Source organism: Carettochelys insculpta, chromosome 3 (genome assembly GCF_033958435.1).
Source record: "Carettochelys insculpta isolate YL-2023 chromosome 3, ASM3395843v1, whole genome shotgun sequence".
NCBI lineage: Eukaryota > Metazoa > Chordata > Testudines > Carettochelyidae > Carettochelys > Carettochelys insculpta.
The window spans coordinates 143,115,640-143,138,956 of NC_134139.1; the positions used below are offsets into that span (position 1 = coordinate 143,115,640).

A 23,317-nucleotide genomic window follows, 5' to 3' on the forward strand; every position below is an offset into this window, starting at 1 on the left:
TGTGAAGCTACAGATTAACATGGCTACTGCTCTGAGACTATTAACCAATGAGTGGTTGCGATATAAATAACTGATTATTCTGATGCGATCACTTCGTTATTTCCTGTAAAACAAGGATTACTAAGCAAATTGTAAACTAGTTACTAATAGCTATACACAAACCACCTGGAAATACGCTCCTTTAATTAATATGAATGTAATGGTAATGTTTGCAATATCTGATCCTAAAGTTGTAAATAAAGCTTGTGGGGAATTGAGCTAATTTAATAGTGGTAAGCCTAGGCCAGTTAATTCAGGCAAGATGAGTGTGATTGAAAACTGGGTACAGTTGTCGCAGTTAATTTTTCAACTCTGCACAAGGGACAATGGGATGTAGTAATGCTTCCATACCTAGGAATACTTATACTGCTGAAAAAAGCTTTGATAAATTTCACAGTTCGTGTGTGTAGGTAGAGGTGGAGAGAAAATCTGAAGAAAATTCTACACCAGTAAGGATATGCTTTTAAATGTTTCCATGTAATATGAACATTTTCAGCATGGAATGAAGCATTTTTTTCATTGATGCTTGGCTCCTTGAGTTTGCGGGAAGAAATATCAAGGAAGTGCTGTCTGAAATTCAGAAACTTGCCAAAATCTTGCCCATCATTCTGCATAATAGGCTTCACAGCTTTTATCTGACTAACAAAATACTGTACTATATATACAATAACTGACAAAACTTTAATGCAGCGTTAAGGATGCCCAGAGGGTATAGCATGCCTTCAGGAACCTTCCACTCAGCAAAAGGCAAGCATCTGAAAACCAAGGAATGAGTGTGTGGAAGCCATCTTGTTTTGAAGCCATTTCACATCCCTTACTTCTGCACGCACACAAGAGCCTGTCCTTTCCTTGACCTTTTTGGGAATGGTTGGGAGGATGAGCTCTATGGAATGCGTTAATGAACTGTTTGGAGTTGGGGATCCAGCTCCCTTGTACCTGTTTTTCCCTTGCTGATAACGGTTTCTCTTTGGAAAGTGATTTTCGATTCTCTAATTGCCTCTGACGCTGGACTTGTTTGTGTAAAGGTATAAAATGCTACAGTTAGCTGCATCAAGCAGCCTTGCTGTACCTGGTTTTACTAGTGTCCAGTTTGGCTCATCTGTTGCCTTATTGAATTCAATAAAACTGAATGTTAGGCGCCTAAACTCGGAGAACTCTTGTGCTTCAACAAGGGTTAAGGTTGCATTGGCAAATACCTTAACCTTGCCCATTCCATGTAGAGCTGACAATAGTCACTGAGAATTACCTGCATGCCCCCAATTGCATTCTATGAGTTTGTTGCTATTTTGCATAGTGGACGAAATAGTTTGAGCAGCTTATGAAAGTTGTATCTGTGATTTTAAGAAATCGGAAGATGGAGTGATGCAATTTCTGCTCTCTGGTGTGAGAGAACAACTTTCTCTGACTGACCCCTGTGGATTATGAAAGGAGAAAGAAGCTTGTGTACCTTACAAGGTCTAGTGTGCTTCCTGTCAATGTTCTGTTTGTGTGGTGGCAGTAGCAGGGCGAGGGGGCATCTTGCTTTTGGGGATTGACAGCAACCAGGGAGGAGATGATTGTTGTAAGTGTGATGGAAAGTGGATGACCATGTCAGAGTCTGGAATAGACTAGATTTCTTTGGTATCTCAGACTACTGTTCTCTCATTAAGCCGCACAGTTACTCCGTGATTCTTACGTTTGCCCCTGTACACTTCCTTGTGAAATGGGAAGACTGAGAAGGTGTTGAAATGTTTTCTGTCTAGCTGCTAACAGAGCTAATGAGAGAAAGCTCAGGCACTGTGTGTGTCCTGGGAATGTTACATAGGCAGTGGCAGCGCAGCTGCATTTGTTTCAGGATATTACCGAGAGAAGGTGGGTGACACTGTCATTCATTGGACCCACTTCTGTTCATGAGAGAAGCAGGCTTTTGAGCTCTGCAAAGGCCTTCAGGTTTTACTACATGGTGATTACAGTGACTTTAAGCATAGGAGTAGACTTGTCTCTTTACCGCCTCTCTTACTTTCTTCTGCCAACATCTCCGTCTCGCCCTAACCTTCCTATTCCATTAAGCCACTAGACTGCAGAGACTAGGTGTGCACCACAAAAACCCCACCCACATATATTGCTATATTGTGCCAATATTAATGAAAGCTGCCATTCATAGGAGGGGGCTGCATCTCAGGAATCTCTTGTTTAAATTACCCTGTTGTTAATCCTTCTGTGAAGCATAGCACATTTGAAAAGACTCTAAGTATGTGGATTTTATAGTGTTTAAAATGATCTTTTAAATACAACAGTCACTTTAATCTCACTGTAACAGAACTAATATTGTTATACGTTATGCAATTATCAGCCATGGGGTTGCCATAGTCAGATATCCAGTAGAGACTAAACCCAGGAGCACAGAAAGTTACTGTGGGTGGTGGCCCATTTGTTTCCCACTGTGATGGTTTCAGCTGCCAGAACAGCCCTGGAAGATGAATACAACTTGAAGCAATGGCTGTGTGTGTGAACTGCTTCATTCATTTCAGTGGCTATTCCCACCCGCTCCAAGTTTAAGAGCCTCTCATATGTGTAGCAAGCTTGCCTGTTCTCCAATATTCCCTTCCCACCCCACAATCTAACAATTTGTTCTTGATGCAAATTCCTAGCATGCCTGGTCTCTGTTTCCCCTGAAGAGGGTCATTGCTGATGTGAGATGTGGAAGGGAGATAGGGCTCAGACGCACCCAGAAGAACAGGATCCTCCCAGCCCATGCTGAGAGAATGGAGATGAGCAACACCTCTCCCTGGCCCCAAATTCCTACCCCCCCACCCCGCCCAAAAAAAACGTGTCTAGGAAGATACACCTTATGTGACCTCAAATTTAAATCAATAATTCTACCTCACATCCCTAACAAGACACATTAAATTTCAAGGCAATCTAAGTAAACAGGCACATGGTATAATATTTAGAAGAGCCAATTTTTAGAGAGAGCAATGCATAAGACCTTGGGCCTGTTTAAATGTTTGCTGAGAGGTGTAGTCAAAGGGAAGGGGAGCAGGCATTCCAGCAGAAGCTTTAAAATACTGCAAATAATTAAAAAATGGAGTGCAGAAATGTTGTGATGAATAATCCAACAGTCAGAATAAGACTTCCTTGGATGAAATTTCCTGCAGAAAACTTCACTCGACCTTCAATTGCTGGAAAAACGTGTCCCATTTTAGAGATGTAATTGGACACTACATCAATATCAAGATCACCTAGATAAACACAAATAGACTGAGGTAGTGAAATTACAATTAAAGCTACATAGCACTGTTACGCTTTGTTTTCTTGATTCTTATTTATAATTATAGGCCCCTTTGAAGCAGGAATTGCTTTCTACGTGCTCATATTCAGGAGAGCAGAGTTACTCATAACAGGTTTTCAACCAGTGTTCTGTGGACTCTGGAGATCTGGAGACTGTTTTAGATTTGTAAAGAGTGCTGCTCTTCCATCTGAAATTTGTTCAGGGTCTGCAAATGAATAACGTTTGCAAACCACTGGTTTAAGACATCAAAGGACTGGGGAAATCACAACTGATTCCATTTGTGTCTTCTACAGGCATGGACAGCTGGAGTAGTTAACCTTTTCATACCAGTTCCTAGAATGTCCAGTGATAGCAGTGGTGTTTATGGGGAAGAATATTACTCTTGTGGTTGTTACATTTGCGCATCTAGTTTTCTAGCATGTTTACCCAAAGTGAGTGATCCTGATGCCCATTTCCAAAGGGTTATTTGACATTGTGCAGTGTTACGCAGGTAACAAGTGTGCAGAGCTGACAGCTCATGCACTGCATCTTTCCAGTAAAAAATCCTTAGTATGTTTGAGAACTATAGATTGACTGACTTTGAAATGTCTGAGGATCAAAAGATTCCGTTGGAGAGGGACACGATAGATCACAGATTCTCAGGCTAAGATGAGAAGGAACTCATGATTATCTGCTCTGACAGTCTGCATATGGCAGGCCACAGAACCTCATCCACTCACTCCTGTAATAAAGCAGTTCCCAAATTTTTTCTGGTCATAGAACACTTGGACATCACGGCGCTCTCTGTAGAACACTTTACCTTTTTTACATCATCATACTATGAGGAGCATTACTAATGGAAAATAGTTCATAATAATATTAAATTATTGTACAGCAAACAACAAGAAGTCCTGTGGCATCTTCGCGACTAACAGATATTTTGGAGCATATGCTTTCGTGGGCAAAGATGCATCTGACAAAGTGGGTCTTTGCCCACGAAAACTTATGCTCCAAAGTATCTGTTAGTCTATAAGGTGCCACAGGACTTCTTATTTTTTTTGAAGATACAGACTAAGTCGGCTACCTCTCTGATACTTGTACAGTAAATGCAACTCAACAAATAATAATGAAACCAGACATTATATAAAATTGGTTACTGTATAGTCATTTCAAGAAAACTGTAAAATCAAGAAAAATCTATCTCAAAATTTTGTTTTTCCCCCCTGAGAATGGGGAAGAGACCGTCCTTACTCAATTTCAATGGTGGAACATTTTCCCATAGCTCGCGGAACACCAGTGTTCTGCCGGAACGTAGTTTGGGAACTGCTGCTTTAATAGAGCCTAAGCTCCGACAGAGTTACTGACATCCATAAATCATGGTTTAAAGACTTCAAGTTACAGAGAATTCACTCTTTATACTAATTTAAATGCAAGTGCTTTGTGCCCATGCTGAAAAACCGTAAGATTCTCTGCCAATTTAATTCAGGGAAACATTCCTTTCTGACCGCAGTTGTGGCAGTTAGATCTTGAGCATGTGAGCAACACCCAGCAGGCGGATGTCTGGCCAAGAATTCTCTGCTGTAGCTCAGAGCCCTTCCCACTGAGTATCCCATCTCTGGGCATTACTTGCGATTTGGATGTTGTGGTGTTATCTGATTGAAATGTGATTAGCGTTGCACGTGCACACATTTGTGACAAATCTACAATTTGCTGAAGGTGATAATGCTATTTGTATGTATGAATCGTTTCTTGTATTTGAAGTTATACCGGCTCTGTACCTGTATTGCAAATGTTTGCTCCTGGAGCAACCCCTAGGAGATAGTTAGGCAGTGTTGAATGGACTCTTCAAATTGAGTGACCCATCAAGAAGATACTTTACTCTCAATGGACCATGGAAGATGCCAATCTATACAGAATAGACTTTCCCATGGATATTCCATCTGCAGTACAAGTAATTGTTGCAGCTGTTACTCAGGGCCTGTCTGTACTTACCAGTCAATGCTCAGAGGTTGATCTTCCAGGGTTTGATTAAATGGGTCAAGTACGGGCCTGCTAAATTGAATGCTGAGGATGCCCCCTTCAACCTTGGTACCCCTCACAGTCATGAGACATAAGGGAAGTCAACAGGAGAGTTTCTTCCCTTGACTACCCACTGTGAGGATGGCGCAGAAAATCAGTGTAAAATAGGCTGACTCCAACTATGCAATTCACCTGACTGGAACTGCATATCTTACATCGATTTTCTTGCCACTATAGACCTGGGTGTCATAAGCAAACTTATAAATGGACATGTGACTCCAAATGCCCATCTTTTACCTATTATTTGCTTGGTCCTGCTGTGAGTGGAGGGGTCCGGACACTATGACCTCTCAAGATTCCTTCTAGTTCCAGTATTCTATGATTTTCCTCTAGCTGTTGGGAGGGCTTTGTTTGAAACAGAGTTTCCCTCCACAGGGCAGAATCTGTAAAAGGCCCTGTTAACACCTCCATTTTGCCTCTTTTCTGCTCATACCTCTGGACTGTAGACTTATGTTAATAGGAGCATTCTAACCAAGGGCATGAGGTCCTTCCAATGATTTGGAAGCAACCAGACACTTGACTTCAACCAGCAGTTTATTCCACCACTGCAATGCACCTGAGCCAAGAGCTTTTCATTTATTATATGTATTTGACTCCTTTAATCAATTTTAACTTCTTTCTTTCAATAAATAAGCATTTAGCTTATTGACCTGGATGTGTGGCTGTCCTGAACAGCCTTTTGTTTAATGAGATTGATTAAAAAAACAAGAAAACCCTCATTTTAAGATCCAGTGTTTTGGGGGTAGTACAAGGACTGGCATGCATAAGGAAACTGGTTTTATGACTTCTTGTTAGCCAGTGTAGTGCTACAGGTTTTTTTTTCCTGGTTTGGTATAGGTCATGAGAGAATAACCTCCAGTTTCGGAGTGTATCTTCTCTATTTCTCAGCAATTTATTATGAACTTGACAATTAGTTGTGACCAATGAAAGCATGGTTAGAGCCACATGAGACTGTAGGCAGTCCTATCATACCTCGGTCTTCATAACCTTACTAAGCTCAGTCTTGACAGATGTTTTTTGCCTCCACTGCTCCCCGTGGGAGGCTTTTCCAGAACTTCATGGCTTGGCTGGTTTGTCTGATTTCAAGCTTAAACTTGCTAATGGCCAATTTATATCCCATTTGTCCTTGGTTCACAGTGGTACTGTGCTTAATTCCTCTCTCTCCCTTGTATTTATCCTAATATATTTGCAGAGATTAAATAAGATTGGTTTTGACTGGTTTCTGAGAAGCTTCACAGTGACCTCTCTCCAGCCCGACAGTTCACCTTTCAGTATGACCCATTATAGTCTCCCCTTTAACCAGTTCTTCATCCATCTTCCCATTGTCTCATTAAACCCCATTTTCTCCAATTATATGGAATTCTATCAAGTGCCCACCTGAAATCCAGGTGGAGAAGATTTAACTCTTTCTATTGTCTAACCCCCCTCCCCATTATGTTCTTGAAGGAGGAGACAAGCTCATCTGGTTTGACCCACGTTTTCTAAAATCATGTTGTATTTTATCCCACTTGCTGTTCAGCTTTGTGTTCTTAACTACTTTCTCTTTCAGAATGTGTTCCAAGACCTTGTATACAACTGGAGGTCAAAATGAAAGTCCTGTAGTTTCATGGATCATTTTTCTCCCCCACTTTTCTAAAAGAGAGGGGTTACATTAGCAATTCCCTAGTCATTCAAATCTTTTCTCTCAGACTTGCAATTTGATGTGCCAGTTCCTCTGATATTCTTGGTTGGAGATTAACTGGGACCTCCCATTTGGTCCATTACGCTATTTAGAGTTAGACTTTCACCTCAGATGTGGTAATTCTTCTTCGAGTGTCCCCGTGGGTGCTCCACATTAGGTGTCGGGCTCGCCCGGCGCCGCAGATCGGATCTTCCAAGCAGTTTCTGCCACACCATGCATGCGCCGGTGTGCGCCGCTCCCTTGCGCGCTCCTGGCCACGTGCGCGATCTGGTCCCCGCCAGTTCCTCTTAACCGTCGTCGGCTGCAGACGGAATCCGACTAGGCTACGGCCAAGTTAGCGTATTCAATGGTTTTAATTGTTTTTCTTTAAAGTTTTCAAGTTCTTAGTCTATTGTTCAGTTAGCCAGTTGTTATTTTCAAAAAAAAAAAAAAAAAAGAAACAACAAGCGGGACGGCATTCAGTCCAGTCCTAGTAACAAGCGGAGCACCGGAGGCCAGGAGCCTAGGGCCATTAGCCCTCCTGCCACGGCAGGCTATCGGAGAGGGGGAAAACAGCACAGAGAAGGTGCTAAGTACCCCATTAACAACTAAAAGACTCACCAACAATGTCCTCTTCAGGATTCAAGGAATGTGAGTCTTGCCGAGAGGCAATGCCAGCGTCTGATGGGCACAGTCACGGCATAAGGTGCCTTGGGGAGTCCCATGTCAGGCAGAAATCCTCCTTCTGTGCAAAATTAACAGCCAGAGCAAGGAAGGACAGGGAGATGCGGCTTAAAATGCTGCTCTTCGACAAGGCCCTCCAGCCAGACGTGCCGGAGCGGCCGCAGCAGGAGGGACCCTCCGGGGCCCATAAAAGGAAAGCTGCCTCCCTCACCCCATCAGCGCAAAAACGGAGGAAAGTCTCCCCAGCCCGATCCCTGCTGGCAGCAACAGCGAGCAGGACGGGAGGAGCGCACAGCCCCCAGCCGCAGCAACAGCTGATCGGCGGCAGCACGGAGAGCCACGTGGAGGCGGCTCAGCCTCCGATAATCAAACAGCCGCCCCGCACTGCAGGCAGGGCAGCGGCTAAACAAGCGCCGGTACCGGTGCCACCGCAGGCAGCGGCACCGACCCCCGGGGAACCGGCGGTGGAGAGCGTGCAGGCACACAGCCTGCAGGCACCGGAGGACACCGCCCGTGCGGCACCGCCCATAAGCGTGCCGAGCGCGGCGTAGACTGGACTGAGATCCCCTGCACGTCAGGGGGCGGAGCTACCCCCTCAAGGGAGGGGGAAGGCTGCACACAAAACAAGGCACTGCAGCCCCTCTCCAGACAGGACTGCAGAGTTGCTTTCTCTCAGCCCTCTGCTCATGCTGGAGACTTCAACTAGAAGGCAGGGGTCCCCCCTAGCCTACCTGGAGCCCCCGTCTCCATTTTTACAACCAGCCTTGCCCTGGCTGGGACCACCTTCACCCTTCCTGGGGTTTGAGCCACTGGAGTACTATCACAAATCACTCTCTCCAGTGTCCCAGGTCTCTCGATGATCTCGCTCCCCCAGATGCAGAGGGTATGCACCAAGGGAGTGGTCCAGATCACCTTCCCAAGAACAGTGCCCATGCTGCCATGGTCGCCCCTATCACGCGGGGCATAGACACCACCGGCAGTCTACCAGGGAAAGATCCCCACAGACGGTCCCATATCCCCGAGGGCAATCGCGAACGGGGACAGAGACTCAAGTATCTCAGGGGGAACTGGTTATGGAACCCCGAGAGTTTCCCTTGCAAGCTTCCAGCGAGTGGATATACCATCACCAACAGGAACCGGAAGGGTCCAGAGAGGCATACCCTAGTGGTTCCTCGCTCTCCTCCCCGGACGAGGCTACGGCCTCGGGGGACGTCCATCCTCTGGACGATCTCAAACAGTTTCAAGAGCTGTTTAAGAGGGTGGCCTTCACGCAAGGCATCCAGACAGCAGAGGTGCAAGAGAAACACCATAAGCTCCTCAAAAATCTGAGACCTCCGGCCTCCTCCAAAATAGCAATACCGCTTGATGAAGCGATCTTGGAGTCCGCCACTATGATATGGCAGACCCCCGCTACTATTCCGCCTGTCCACAAGAGAGCGGATAAGAAATACTTCATGCCGGCGAAGGACATGGAGTTCTTGTTCAGCCACCCACAACCAAATTCCTTAGTGGTGGAGTCGTTGCAACAAAGATCAAAGACATCTCAATTCAAGACAGGGGGAACAGACAAAGATGCCAAGAAGCTAGAGCTGTTCGGCAGAAAGGTCTACTCCTCCTCCACTCTACTGTTGCGAATGGCAAATTACGCAGCGCATTTAGCGAACCATAATTTCGACAGCTAGACTAGGTTAACCTCCCTCATGGACTCGCTTCCAGAGGACAAGAAACCGGTGCTCAAGGCCATCGTGCAAGAAGGCTACGCAGCCTCGAGGACGGGAGTTAAGATCGCCCTGGATGTTGCGGACACAGCAGCACGCTTCACAGCTACGGCAGTGGTGATGCGAAGGGAGTCCTGGCTCCAGACTTTGGGTATACCGAGGGATCTGCAGGCAAATATAGTCGATCTTCCCTTCGACTCGCAGAAGCTGTTTGCTGAATCAACTGACTCGGTCCTTCATTCCAGTAAAGACTCAAGAGCCACACTTAGGACCCTGGGGATTTACACCCCTCCATACAGAAAGAAGAAGTACTACCCTCAACAAAGACGGTACCACTACCAGCAACAGCGTCCCCAGTACCACAGGGGTTACGAGCAAGGGCAACATCAACAGCACCAGCAGCACAGAAGTCCCAGGCGACGTTCCCAACAGAGCCGTGCGTCCTCGGGGCAGGGCCAAAGGCCACAAGTTTGACACACAGATCCAGGGCTGCGCCATCACTACCATCGCACAAGGTCATCCAAAGCAGTTATTCCACCATCGCCTCCAACCATTCTACGACCAGTGGCAAAGGATCACCACAGACAAATGGGTGCTGGAGATCATAGCCACGGGGTACGCCATTCCCTTCCAGTCGCTCCCACTGCCACGACCTCCACCCAGGCCCCACCTCCAGGAGGCCTCCCACGTAGCGAGGCTCAAGCAGGAGGTAGACCATCTCATGCTCATAGGGGCAGTGGAAAGAGTGCCGGAGGAACTGCAAGGAAAAGGGTTCTGCTCGAGGTACTTCCTCATGGAGAAAAAGACAAGAGGCTGGAGGCCCATCTTAGGTCTTCGAGGCCTCAACCGGTACCTAGGCAAGCAACGCTTTCGGATGATCACAATCGCCTCCATCCTTACGGCACTAGACGATGGAGATTGGTTCGCAGCCCTCGACTTACAAGACGCGTATTTTCACATAACTATCCATCCCGCTCACCGACGATTCCGCCGGTTTATGGTAGGCAAAGAACATTTTCAATACAAGGTCCGACCGTTTGGCCTCTCCTCGGCCCCCAGAGTCTTCACCAAGACCTTGGCAGTGGTGTCAGCCTACCTGCACAGACAGGGGGTATTTATATTCCCGTATCTGGACGACTGCCTACTCAAAGGGGCCTCGAAGGAGGAGGTACTACGCATGATACACGTCACAGCAGGCACGTTCTCTTCGCTCGGCCTGGTTATCAATCTGGCAAAATCAAAGATAGACCCCACACAGGACATAGAGTTCATAGGGGCACGCATAAATTGTATTACAGCGAGAGTGTATCTACCAGAGACTCGGTTCTGACATGTTTACAGCTGCTGGGCCACATGGCAGCAGCGACGTTCGTAGTACAGAACGCCAGGTTACACATGCGCAGCATGCAGCACTGGCTGGCAAGCCTATACAAACCGGCAGCACACACCGTTCACAGGGTGGTGTCGCCCACAACAGAGGTGCGCAAATCCCTGCAATGGTGGGTAAACCCCAAGAACTTGCTAACAGGGGTACCCTTCCACCAACCACAAATATCAGTTTTTCTTACTACAGATGCCTCCCTCACAGGGTGGGGAGCACGCATGGGCGAAGAGGTGATGCAAGGGCTGTGGGGCTCCACGGAACAGTCACTGCACATAAATATACTGGAGCTCAGAGCACTGTTCAACGCCTGCAGACACTTTTGAGACCATATACAAGGCAAAGTAGTCGGGATCAGTACAGATAATACCTCCACCATGTTTTATATAAATCGGCAAGGAGGAGCTCGGTCCCGTGCCTTATGTGCAGAAGCAGTCCGGTTGTGGAACTGGTGCATCGCCAACAATATAACCTTGAAAGCGTCGTACTTACCAGGCGCTCACAATGTGAAGGCAGACCAGCTGAGCAGGCGTTTCGCACTCACGCACGAGTGGCAGATCCGTCCCGATCTGCTATGACCGATTTTTCACGCATGGGGCTTTCCCCAGATAGACCTGTTTGCCACTCAACACAACAAGAAGTGCCCACGATTCTGCTCCAGGGCAGGACTGGGACGGGGGTCCCTGGGGGACGCATTCGCGATCTCCTGGAGGGGCCCCCTGCTTTACGCTTTTCCTCCCACAGTGCTGATCCACAAAGTCTTGCAGAAAGCCAGGAGGGACAGAGCCCGAATGATCCTGATAGTCCCAATGTGGGATCAACAGCAATGGTTCCCCCTCCTCCTGCGCATGTCGGACCGTCCACCGATGCCCCTTCCGGTGGCGCCGGATCTGCTCACGCAAGCCCAGGGGTCCATAGTGCATCTGCACCCCCAAGGCCTGCGACTACAAGCGTGGTTAATCCATGGCTCAGCTCCCTAGAGAGCACATGTACGGAGGAAGTGCAACAAGTCCTAGAAAGTAGCAGGAGGACTTCCACCAGGAAGACCTACAAGCAGAAATGGACTCCCTTCACGGCATGGTGTTCTACCAAACAGCTAGCCCCCCTTTCGGTGCCTATACCTGTAATATTAGAGTATCTACTGGACCTCAAGAGAGGAGGACTCTCACTATCCTCGTTAAAGGTCCACCTTGCCGCCATTTCGGCATTCAGACACGAAGAGGAAGGGCAGACGGTGTTCGCCCATCCCATGGTTACCAGGTTCCTCAAAGGATTGGTAAACCTATACCCCCCTTGGAAGCCGCTTCCACCTTCATGGAACTTGGACCTGGTGCTTAATGCGCTAACGGGACCACAGTTCGAGCCTTTGGCCACAGTTTCCCTCCGCCTTCTTACGATAAAGATGACCTTTCTTCTAGCAATCATGTCAGCTCGCAGGGTAAGCGAGCTTGCGGCAGTTATGGCAACGCCACCCTGCACTGTTTTTTCCAAGGAGGCGGTAACCATACGGCTGCATCCAGCCTTTGTTCCTAAAGTTTCTTCTGAGTTTCATATTAACGAACCTATTGTTTTACCCTCGTTTTATCCAAAGCCTCATAACTCTAACAAAGAGGCGCGCCTACATCTCCTGGACGTGAGGAGGGCGCTAGCCTTCTATATAGACAGGACCAAGTCCTTCCGGAAAACGGATAGAGTCCTAGTCTCTCTCGCTCCCAAATCGAAAGGAGAAGGTCTCTCTTCGCAGAGAATCTCGAAGCACATTGTATCCTGCAAAAAAATGTGCTACGAACTCAAAAAGACTCCTTTACTGGCCACGCCCAGGGCTCATTCAACTAGGGTGGTGGCGGCATCAACAGCCTTTTTCAAGGGCGTTGCGCTAAAAGACATTTGCAGAGCGGCGACCTGGTCATCCTATGACACCTTCGCCAAACATTACGCCCTTCACAGGGTATTCCAAGAGGATACCCATCTCTCGACAGTGGTCCTCTCGGGGACAAGCTGCACATAATCCGATTACCCACCTCCTATCTTGGGTTACTGCTGGGTAGTCACCTAATGTGGAGCACCCACGGGGACACTCGAAGAAGAAAGAAGGGTTGCTCACCGTAGTAACGGTGGTTCTTCGAGATATGTCCCCGTGGGTGCTCCACTACCTGCCCATCCTCCCCGCTTCGGATCTCTGTTTAGTGTTTTGCAGGAGCATCCGAGGCGGTTGGTCAAGGAACTGGCGGGGACCAGATCACGCACGTGGCCAGGAGCGCGCAAGGGAGCGGCGCGCACCGGCGGATGCGCGGTCCAGCAGAAACTGCTTGGAAGATCCGATCTGCGGCACCGGGCGAGCCCGACACCTAATGTGGAGCACCCACGGGGACACATCTCGAAGAACCACCGTTACTACGGTGAGTAACCTTTCTTTTCTACTTCCATATCTTCGTTTCCATTAGCCACTACCCTTCATTAGTCTCTTTAAAAAGTGAGGGAAAGTTATGTGTTTAGGTGTTGGGCTATGCTTAGATAATTGCACAGTAAATGCAACTGAATAAATAATAATGAAACAAGAACACACACAAAATAGATTACTGTTTAGTCATTTCAAGAAAACTGTAAAATTGAGAAAATTCCATCCCAAAATGTATTTTCCCCCGAGAATGGAGAAGAGACAATGGCAGAATCATCACCCCATCTTCAGTAGTCCCTCCTCTTTCTTGTTACTTATAAGGCTATATAACCTTTTACTATTGATTTTAATGCCCTTTGCAAGGCCCAAAACTGCTTGGCTTCTGGCAGTTCTCTTTATCCCCTCATTTTGTCTTGCCAGAGGTAGCTTTCATTGCTGATCCCTCCCAGTTTCCATTCCTTGTAGGCTTTCTGCTTTCTCTTAATCATCTGTATGAGATGCTCTTTCATCCAGCTTGGTTTAAATCTACAGCTCTTACTTACAAATTTTGCCCTTGCTTGGAATTCAGGCTTCAGATAGCTTCTGTAACTGTGACAAAGTAATTCCACATTCAGATCCTTCAGTTATTCAATCTACATTTCCCTCGTTAATTCCCTTGGCTGTGTCTAGACCAGCCCCCAACTTCGAAGGGGGCATGGTAATTAGGGTGTCAGGAAATTACTAATGAAGTGCCGTGGTGCATATGCAGCACTTCACTGGACTAAATCTCCCCCGCAGCAACTTCGAAGTGGCAAACTTCTAAGTGCCGGCTTGCATGTAGCTGCGGGTTGGCCTTGGGTACTTCGAAGTTTTGAGAGTAAAGGGACTTAGAAGTAGCGCGGCACTTCGAAGCACCCATGGCTGATCCACAGCTACATGCAAGCCGATACTTCAAAGTTGTCGTGGGGGGAGATTTAGTCTAATGAAGTGCTGCACATGCACCACAGCACATCATTAGTAATCTCCTGACACTCTAATTACTATGCCCCCTTCGAAATTGGGGGCTAGTCTAGACACAGCCCTTATTTTTTAGAAGTTGTCTCTTTTGAAATCAAGGACCTTTGTTGCCGATATATTTTCATTTATCCTTCCACTTAGTTTAAACTGAATTAGCTCATGATCACTCAAAACAAAATTGTCCTCTATGATCAGTTCTTCTACATGCTGCTCACCAATACCAGTCTAAAATGGCATCACCTCTTATTGGTTCAGCAATATTTCGTGAAAAAAAAGTTAAGTTAACTCTCATATCCGGGACAATCAGGGCCCTACTATAGTAGCTCTTGTCCTCCAGTCTATAACTGGGAAACTAGAGTCTCCCATTAATATTACTGGGAATTGTGTGATTTAGTTCATTAAAACATTAAAGAGGTTTCTATACATACCTACATTGGATCTGGGTGGCCTGTCACACCCCAAGCACTATATATCAGAGGAACTTCTAGTAGCTTTCTTCTCTAAAGTGATTTTGGCCCAAATTGATTGTCCATCCCATCACTTCTAACTTTTCCGCAGTCTACTTCATCGCTAATATAAAATTGCATTCCTTTGCCTTTTTCTTTTCTGCATAGCACATGCCCCTCAATACCTGTACTCAAGTCCTGGCTACACCATGTTTGTTACACATATATTATCTGGTTTTGCTTCCTGCACCAATGTCCTAGTTCCTCTATTTTGTTACCCAGGCTCCTTGTATTATTGCACAAACACCTGAATTGTTGCTGGCTTGGCTTTACCCAAGGTCCTTGCTTGATCAGGTGCAGTCATTTTATTGGCAGTAACACCCATCTGGTATCAGCACTATCCATCCTCTTTATGTCCATTCTCCTATCCACTATTCATCCCTTCTCCATTACTGTATCTTTTCTTACTTGATTTTCCTCCCTCACAATGTTAAAATCAGAGGTGGAGATTACACAAGCATCACTCTCAAGTCCCTAGTTTAATGAGTTATACCAGCCTCCATCCCAGAAGTCTTATTTCCTTCCTTATTCAGGTGGAGTCTATCCCATGAGAACAGTTCATGAATGCCTCCTGATGACTGAACATCACAAAGCCCTCCTTTCATCAACACTGCCTGATCCATTTGTAGATCATCATCTTGTCTCACCGTCATTCTCCTCCTTCAGGTAGAAACATATTGAAGATCACCCAAACTTCTGTTTCCTTAAATGTCCTCCCCAGCCTGACAATCTCCCGTGATCCACTCCAGCAGGATGTTAGCCATCGCATTTGTTCCCACATGAAGGACAATCAGTAGATTCTTTCCAGTTCCCATAAAGATTCTCTTCAGCCTCAAGTCCGCATCTTATATCTTACCTTCCAGTGAACAGCACCAACTGTATGTTCTCCAAATCACTTCTGGGGCCAGGCTTGTCTGCTCTTCTTCATAGAGAAGCTTCATTCATGTTGACTTGTCTCTTCCTGGTGTCAGTGTGATTCTTCAGCCTTCCTCCTGTTCCTTCTGGCTGCACATCCTGTTGTCTTTTATTCTCCTTTGCAATCTTCTGCAGCCTCCTGGGTTCTGAACTCTGGGTATCTCTATTAGCTCTTCCTCTCTTCTTACAGCACTAGATCCTAATCTCTTTTTCCTTTCCCTGCATCCTTCAGTTACTGCCTGTCCTACCCTTTCTTCGTTTCCAAGTCAACAAACTCATACTTGAGCCCTATTGCTGCTTCATTAGTTGTTTTTTTAACTTCTGCCTGGTTCTCATAGTAACGTGCTGCTACTGGCCATTTTCCTCACCTAGCAGTCTAGCCTCTAACTCCATCTGCAAGTCTTGACTTATTTGACCCTTACCTTGCCTCTGATCCATCATCTGCTTGACACACCCCCAACCCCCACCTTAACCAATATGTGTGATGCATCATATAAAGTCAGTATTGTCTGCGGAGCTCATACGGACCATGACTCAGGAAGACGGAGATCTTGATGGTAAGGCATGAAGACCAAAAGGGACTTACTTAAATTTTTGTGGACTGAGCTACCAGAATGGTAATCAGGCTGGAAACGGGATGCCTATTAAAGTCAGGTAACATTACAGAGCAAATGGAAACTTGTGTTAGATTGAGATGCGTGTCTTTACAGAGTACTCTCTTTAAGGGAAGCTCTGTCCTTTGTGTATCTTCAGAAAGGAATTTAAATAAATAAGTCGCTGTTTACTACATATTAAACATTACGTCCTTCAAGTTTTTCTTCCTAACAGATATGGATGGCAGCTATGCAGGGTAGAGTGTTGTACTTGCCAAACACTTAAATATTGTTTGAAGTATTCTTAAAATAACCTTAGAAAATTCATTCATTTTTTTCCCACTGGTGCTGGCTTGGCTTTTATTCTTGTACCTCCAGCTGTATGTCAGTGTTATATGTTTGTATGTAATTAATGATAATTTGATACCAGCCCCCAACATGAGCAAAATATCCAGTGCTAGTTTTTACAACAGTGGCTCTATATTGTAGAGGATAAGTTGTTTGTTTCATCCTATAACTTACTTCCACATTGTGCAGTGGATAGCTCAGTATCAAGTGATGCAACTTGGGTCATTACACATGACACCGTTGCTCTTTTAGATTTTGAACTAACCTTTTGGGCGAAAGCTGTGTCTGTAAATATATGTATTTTGCTTGTGGAATGTTTGAGGTGTAGATGAAAGCAGCCACTCTCTCGCCATTTATTACTGTGCATGGCATGCCTAGTGCAGAGACCGTGTGTGGTCCCTTCTGCTCATTTCCTTAAAATAATACATTAGTGACACTGTGGTACCTGTGTGGCATTAGTCTAAGCTGTTACATGTAGGCAGAGAACCTGATCCAGAGAGGGGCAGATATAAATAGAAGTGGCAGGTGCTTAGTTTCCCTTGGGATCAAGTCTAGGTTTTCTCAAACTGTAAGATACTGAGTTAGGTCTGGACAATTATCCTTCAGTGTTCAACAAATCAAAGTAAATATACTGAATCGATGTATGCTGAAACCAGGATGTCCAGTATGGAGTGTCTATGCTTACCGTAAGTGTGAGTCAGTGATTTCTCTTTAAGCATGCTGTATCCATCTCCTCCCTGCTGCAGAAAGGATGGAAGAATCACTTTGTACGTTTCATCCATTTGGAGTGGTACATAGGCTGGTACTCTACAGGCTGTGCAAAGAACTTCTATGCTGACAACTCTGCTTCCTGGTGGTCTGGAAAGATCATAGACCACATGAATGCCTAGGAGAAAACACATTTTTTTAACATTGCTTCAAAATAGCCTAACTGAACAACTCAGATCCATATAACTGGGTAAAATGACTGTCTGCTAAGGCTGACTGCAGATGGTTTTAAATACAAGGGAAAAAAAAACTCTCTCAAAAGCTGCAATGTTCCCTCCCTATAGACTATGGTAATTCTAAAGGCAGAGCCTATCTGAACGCAAGTGCAATGGAAAATTGTTGACCAAAAAGGCCGGTTGCAAATCGTTTTTGGATTGATTGGACCAAAGAATGAACTGTCTCAAACAGTTTTTAGCTGAAGTCAGCAATTGGCAATGACATCTCTTGTTAAAGGGTATAAAGAGTTAGAAATGTGAGGATTCTTTGTTGGACCCTACATGGTTTGCCTGAACAAGATGGTTTTCCCTAGGCTTGGCCTCCTTGTAAGTATAATAATCACCTGGCCATGAATACATTGTTACTCTATTGGTTATGGAGACTTTATTTTCAAACCTTTAGGCATGCTTAAAGCAAGTGCATGAAATACCATCTGGCCTTCGAACTTTATAGGAAGTTGTGGTTAAATTAGTGTTTGCTGGTTTTCATATTAATAATGTTTATTATTCATAATTTCAGCACTACTCCAGATTTTTCTTCCACTAGAGGTATAATCCCTCCTTGAATATCCTTGATATTGGTAGCAATCAATGGACTGCTATGCTAGTTTTGATAGTGAGGCCCAGATCGATGTCTTAGCTGCTAATTTCTCTGCCTCCTAAAACAGCTCCTCATCCGGAAACTGGGATGTATAAGGTGCTTGTTTAGGATGAGTAACAGCTATTCATGGGTATAACATGGATTTGTTATAGCTATAGTGTTAGAAGACATTGCTCATCACAAATCACATCAAGAGTTTAACTAGGACTAAGTATGAGACATCTCGCTTCAAGCAAGGATCGTGGGCAGGTAGGCTAGTCTTACTAACGTGCATGCAAAGGGTTTGGTCTGAAAAAGCATATCTGAAGCAGCGCATCATTGCTCTTTCGAGCTTTGGGGCCTTTTTTTGAGGGGCATGAGGAAAGAGGGGACTTCTTTGGTGATGCATGTGTGATACTTGCCCTGGATGTTTAGAGCACTGGAGGTAGCTTGCTATCTGTCCTGGGGATGAGACCACCAGGAAGAGCTACTCATATCTTGATTGTGGGAGTAGCTCGCAAAGTGCCCAGGGTATCTTGAAAAGATGCCTGCATTGCTCTCCCAGCCTAGCTAGCACTTAAGTAGGAGCAGTCTAGTACCAGTCTGGGTTTTATTCGGGTCTTGTCTACACTGTGGTGTAATGGGCATGATGAGAGCAAACTTTCAAAAATGAATGAACGTGTTACACATTAGTTGGTCTGTGTGGGCCATGCTGGTGCACAAGAAGTGCCCTGGTATGCTTTAATGAACTGCTGCCCACACACACTCGGGAACTCGTTGTGAGCATTAGCAGAGGCTACATGGACTAGTTAATGTGCAGCACGTACATGCACGTTAATGATCCCATCTCCATCGTGCTCATTACTCCACAGGGTGCAATGCAGCATGGTGAGGACTGGAATCCTCATCTCTTCTGGTCACACACTGCCTGGCTTTGCTGTGGAGACAGTCAGAGAAGGGTGTGGACAGAGAGACAGTGACTCTCTCTTTGAGCTCCTGAGATGTTTTTGGGCAGCACCAGGGTCTATGGCAGATGACCGGAAGACAAACTTCCATTCTTGCTGCACAGAGTCTGAGCCCCTTCCCCAGAGCAATGGTTGTGGACTGAAGGCCAGATAGCCCCAGATCCCCTTATACTGCAGGCTGGTGCAGGGTGCACTAGGAGAGGCTCCTTTGTTGGCCCAGACGGGGTGAGGGAGGGGTGTTAAGCATGATACAGAGCATTGCAGGAACCAGTATAACAGAAGTGTCTCAAATGCTGCCTTGGGGAAGGCAAAGGAAGGGCTTAATTCCTGTTTTCATCTATTGTTTACTGACCATATTAATTGCTGCACTGCAAAAGTGATGCTCGCTTTGCCTTTTTGGGGGGGGCTCAGGTAGAGTTTGCCAAACTTACTTTTGAATATAAGAACCCCTCAATTCATAGGGGGAGCCAGGGGAGCTAAAGATGAGCCTCCTCCCTCCCCCTGCAAGAGAGAAGAGGCCCTATTTCAGTAGCTGGGTGCCAGGAAGGGACTTAAGACTCCTTTCAAAGGGTTTCTCCTTCTGGCCCAGGCTGCTCAACAGACCTGTCTCCTGACCTAGTTTGATAGCACCTGTCTCTCTCCCTGAAGTTCCTGATCAAGCTTTTCTGCATTGGAATCACAGCTCCTTGGGGCAGTGTGGGGTCTGAGTTGCTGCTCTGACTCAGTCCTATATTCTTGCAGCACAAGGATCAGCTGCTTGGGCACAGGCAAGGCACAATTTGCCCTCTGTTGAGCATCCAAGCACTGCTTCCCATAGGCAACATCACCTAGTTTTAGCCAAGTGCTTGCAGGACAGCTCTGCCAGGCCTAAGGGGGTGAAGGAGTCCCACAGAGGAGCACCAGAACAACAGATGCAAGTGGTTGAGGCCGTCATGCTGCCATTTAACTGATCCCGGGAGGGAGACTGAGATCACAGCCGCACAACAATGCACAAAAGTTTTAAAACACAATGGTCTGGGGAAACCTGAGTCACTCCCAGTATGTTCCACTCCCAGAGCCAAAAAATATGGTAGCCTGAGCAAAGGGACAGAATTTAGTTCTGCAGCCTCCAGCAACGTGGACCTACCTCTGGGTTGCATTAGCGATGGAGGAGGAGAGAAGCTGTGCAACAGAATGGTGCCTGGAACTCGTGTGAGATGTATGTGTTCAGGGTTATTTCATTTCTGCTTGGGGCAGTGCATCTGGTTCCCCGGCAGTGCAAAGGCCAATGTGGGCAGCCCAAAGCATGGCAAACTTGCAGACAGAGAAGAAAAACAAAGAAGAATAACTAACCCCCAACCTGCAGCAGCTCGCCAGTTCCTAGTCCATGTCTGTGCACACTGTGCTCAAATGCTTCCTTGAGAGTGGAGCCTTTTAACTCTATCAGATCCGCAGTACTGCCAAATGGCAGCACAGCTAGGAGGTCCTCCATCGTAATGGTACCTTGGACAGAACAAGACATTACGAAAACAAATGTTCTGTAAGGTGCTTATTTAGGAAAGTCTTGTTTATTTAATACCATGTTACATGACCTATAAAGCTATGCATCATTTTGAAGCCATGCCATTTAGCAGGACAGCAGTATAGACTCTTTTGTAATATGTCTCAGTGTTCCAAGCTTGCCACCTAGATATATCTGAGGATTTCTACCTCTGCTTATGTTGCAATACATATAACTCACCAATACTGCAGCTTCACTAGTGGAAATGGGGGCAAGACAAAAACTTTCTGCTACAGATTAATAATGAATGCAATTTAATATTGTCAGAAGGCTACCAGGCACTGGTTGGCTGATCACCTGGTATAATTAGTAATGTGAAATCTGCCAAGAGTCCTTGGCTGAGACAAAATCAGAGAACCACAGGACCAGTTTTCCACTTGGACCAACTTAACATGGGAGATCTGTCCCATGTTATAGGACTATCTTCCAAAAAATTCTCAAGGAGAATGACACAGACATTGGTGAAGACCTCCAGAAGTTCCCTAAAATAGGTCTGAAATCTCACAAGCCTTTTTTGGGATTTGGCTAAAGCGCTTCAAGCATTGCCATGAAATTCTTGGGCACACAGAAAAAAATTCTGGGACAGTGCCAGCATCTCAAGCAACCACCTTACTACCAACTCCACCAAAATACATCCAGACTTCAACCTACCCTGTAAACGGTGGTGTACATTTGAATTACTTCAGAACGTCGCATGCCAGGTGCTGACATTTCTTATACTTTTGGCAGAAGAGACACAACACAATAACAGTAGATACCAGTCACACAAATACAGACCACGCTGCAAATGAGTACTTGCTTCAGTTGTTATGCAGTGCATCTCAGAATTTACACAAAGCCGCCTTCCAAGCTAACAGCTGGCTTGCTAATCTGAACGTGGTTATCTGAACATTGCTAATAACCCATCTTGCCATACAAAAGGAAGTATGTGGAAAATGGCTATCCTTCAATATAGGGCCAAGAATAACAAATTCTTATAAAATTGACAGTTTATCGAGCTGCTCTTAATTGCTGTAGCAGTCCCATGGAATGAGATCTCCATAATTAAAACAAGTTCTTAGAATTTATGGCATGAGAAGACCATAGAAAATTCATATACCTGTGTGGCAGAGCACAAGAAGTTTCCAATAGACTTGAAACAGGAAGTGAGTAATAGTATCTCCACTTCTTCTGAGCAGAATGACAAGCCATGTAAAAAAGAAAGGTTACTCACCGTAGTAATGGTGGTTCTTCGAGATGTCCCCGTGGGTGCTCCACATTAGGTGTCGGGCTCGCCCGGTGCCGCAGATCGGATCTTCCAAGCAGTTTCTGCCAGACCGCACATGCGCCGGTGTGCGCCGCTCCCTTGCGCGCTCCTGGCCATGTGCGCGATCCGGTCCCCGCCAGTTCCTTGACCAACCACCCCGGATGCTCCTGCAAAACACTAAACAGAGATCCGAAGCAGGGAGGATGGGCGGGTAGTGGAGCACCCACGGGGACACATCTCGAAGAACCACCGTTACTACGGTGAGTAACCTTTCTTTCTTCTTCAAGTGTCCCCGTGGGTGCTCCACATTAGGTGACTACCCAGCAGTAACCCAAGATAGGAGGTGGGTAATCGGATTATGTGCAGCTTGTCCCCGAGAGGACCACTGTCGAGAGATGGGTATCCTCTTGGAATACCCTGTGAAGGGCGTAATGTTTGGCGAAGGTGTCATAGGATGACCAGGTCGCCGCTCTGCAAATGTCTTTTAGTACAACGCCCTTGAAAAAGGCTGTTGATGACGCCACCACCCTACTGGAATGAGCCCTGGGCGTGGCCAGTAAAGGAGTCTTTTTGAGTTCGTAGCACATTTTTATGCAGGATACGATGTGCTTCGAGATTCTCTACGAAGAGAGACCTTCTCCTTTCGATTTGGGAGCGAGAGAGACTAGGAGTCTATCCGTTTTCCGGAAAGACTTGGTCCTGTCTATATAGAAGGCTAGCGCCCTCCTCACGTCCAGGAGGTGTAGGCGCGCCTCTTTGTTAGAGTTATGAGCCTTTGGATAAAACGAGGGTAAAACAATAGGTTCGTTAATGTGAAACTCAGAAGAAACTTTAGGAACAAAGGCTGGATACAGCCGTATGGTTACCGCCTCCTTGGAAAAAACAGTGCAGGGTGGCATTGCCATAACTGCCACAAGCTCGCTCACCCTGCGAGCTGACGTGATTGCAAGAAGAAAGGTCGTCTTTATTGTAAGGAGGCGGTGGGAAACCATGGCCAAAGGCTCAAATGGTGGTCCCGTTAGCACATTAAGCACCAGGTCCAAGTTCCACGAAGGTGGAAGCGGTTTCTGAGGGGGGTATAGGTTTACCAACCCTTTGAGGAACCTGGTAACCATGGGATGGGCGAACACCGTCTGCCCTTCCTCTTCGTGTCTGAACGCTGAAATGGCAGCAAGGTGGACCTTTAACGAGGATAGTGAGAGTCCTCCTCTCTTGAGGTCCAGTAAATACTCTAATATCACAGGTATAGGCACCGAAAGAGGGGCTAGCTGTTTGGTAGAACACCATGCCGTGAAGCAAGTCCATTTCTGCTTGTAGGTCTTCCTGGTGGAAGTCCTCCTGCTACTTTCTAGGACTTGCTGTACTTCCTCCGTACATGTGCTCTCTAGGGAGCTGAGCCATGGATTAACCACGCTTGTAGTCGCAGGCCTTGGGGG

At 46.2% G+C, this 23,317-nt stretch overlaps 1 protein-coding gene across 2 annotated transcripts in view; it reads right to left on the reverse strand.

Annotated features, from left to right (window-relative positions):
• Nucleotides 1-23,317, reverse strand: part of NT5E (5'-nucleotidase ecto) — a 69,352-nt gene that overhangs the window by 13,014 nt on the left and 33,021 nt on the right. Inside the window, exons 7-9 of one of the 2 annotated variants that reach the window (XM_074990949.1) lie at nt 20,428-20,577; nt 17,253-17,453; nt 524-3,260 (exon numbers count right to left, since the gene is read on the reverse strand). In XM_074990949.1, the coding sequence (XP_074847050.1) occupies nt 3,097-3,260; nt 17,253-17,453; nt 20,428-20,577 (515 nt within the window). In that variant the 3' untranslated portion in view covers nt 524-3,096. Of the gene's footprint in view, nt 1-523; nt 3,261-17,252; nt 17,454-20,427; nt 20,578-23,317 lie in introns of those variants that run through there. The other variant, XM_074990950.1, reaches the window with a different exon arrangement.